The sequence below is a fragment of the Egretta garzetta genome, unplaced genomic scaffold (assembly GCF_000687185.1).
Source record: "Egretta garzetta isolate BGI_Z169 unplaced genomic scaffold, ASM68718v1 scaffold40, whole genome shotgun sequence".
Lineage (NCBI taxonomy): Eukaryota > Metazoa > Chordata > Aves > Pelecaniformes > Ardeidae > Egretta > Egretta garzetta.
Window position 1 is genome coordinate 1690330 of NW_009258484.1, and position 944 is coordinate 1691273.

Consider the following 944-nt stretch of genomic DNA (forward strand, 5'->3'; position numbering starts at 1 on the left):
GGATGGGGTGTGACTAGGCCGGGTTAACGTAGTCATAATTTTTTCAGCGTCTCCTTATGGATCTGAGAGGTTATTTGTCAAAATACTTTGGAAAAAGTACTCCTTGTATTTTGTTGTGGGTTTTTTTGTTTTGTTTTGGTTTTTTTTTTTTAAAGATTCTTGTTAGATGGTTTGGGCCTGAGTTGTTTGTATACGGAAAAATCTGTTGGCAGTGATGGGAAACTGGCAGGCGCACTGCTACTGCAAAAGTATTAAATAGCTATCTTGCGTAACCCTAAGTGTTCCGTGATGCTGTTAGAATCTTCGGCCAGAGAATGGTAAATAGCGATGATGTCTTTGTATTTCATTGCTGTGAAAAATGTAAGTGCTGGACAGCACAGTTGTGCATGATGAAGGGAATTATCTGCCCTACTCGGTTTTCACATGCGTTTTTAGAGAAGCGCCAGGTAGGCGCTCGAAGCCTGAAAGCTCTGCGTTGAGAGCGTGTGATGGAAATGCAGACCAAGGAGTCAGGAAGGAAGTCTATTTATTTTGACAAAAAAAAAGGCTTGAGACAGCAGTAGTATCGAGAGGAGGAGAATCAGACACGCTGACTGGGTGAATGTAGGTGCTAGAATGCTGGCCTGAGGAGATGCTGTAGGTGGACATGGCAGAAGATGGGAGTTTACCGAAGTCTTCAGTAATTTTAAGAGAGTAACAACTGCCCTGTTAGATCAGATCACTGACTTTCTCTCTTGTCTGGTCTTTGATACTACCTAGCCTTAGGTGCTTAAAAATTAGCAGTAGGCCACCACTTAATGAAAAATTTAAGGGCTACTTTAAACAAACTAATTTAAATAAAGTAAAAGCAAAAAACCATATAATTATCAGCTGGTACGTGGCTTATGTTAGTTTAAATCCTTTATAACATTTGTTTTAATTCAGTTTGTTCTCTAAATTCTTGA

At 39.7% G+C, this 944-nt stretch overlaps 1 protein-coding gene across 1 annotated transcript in view; it reads left to right on the forward strand.

The window, feature by feature from the left end:
* Positions 1-162: 162 nt before the first annotated feature.
* SPART (spartin) overlaps positions 163-944 on the forward strand; it is a 16586-nt gene continuing 15804 nt past the window's right edge. Inside the window, exon 1 of the mRNA XM_035900500.1 lies at positions 163-360. Coding sequence (XP_035756393.1) covers positions 315-360 — 46 coding nt within the window. The 5' untranslated portion in view covers positions 163-314. The remainder of the gene's footprint in view (positions 361-944) is intronic.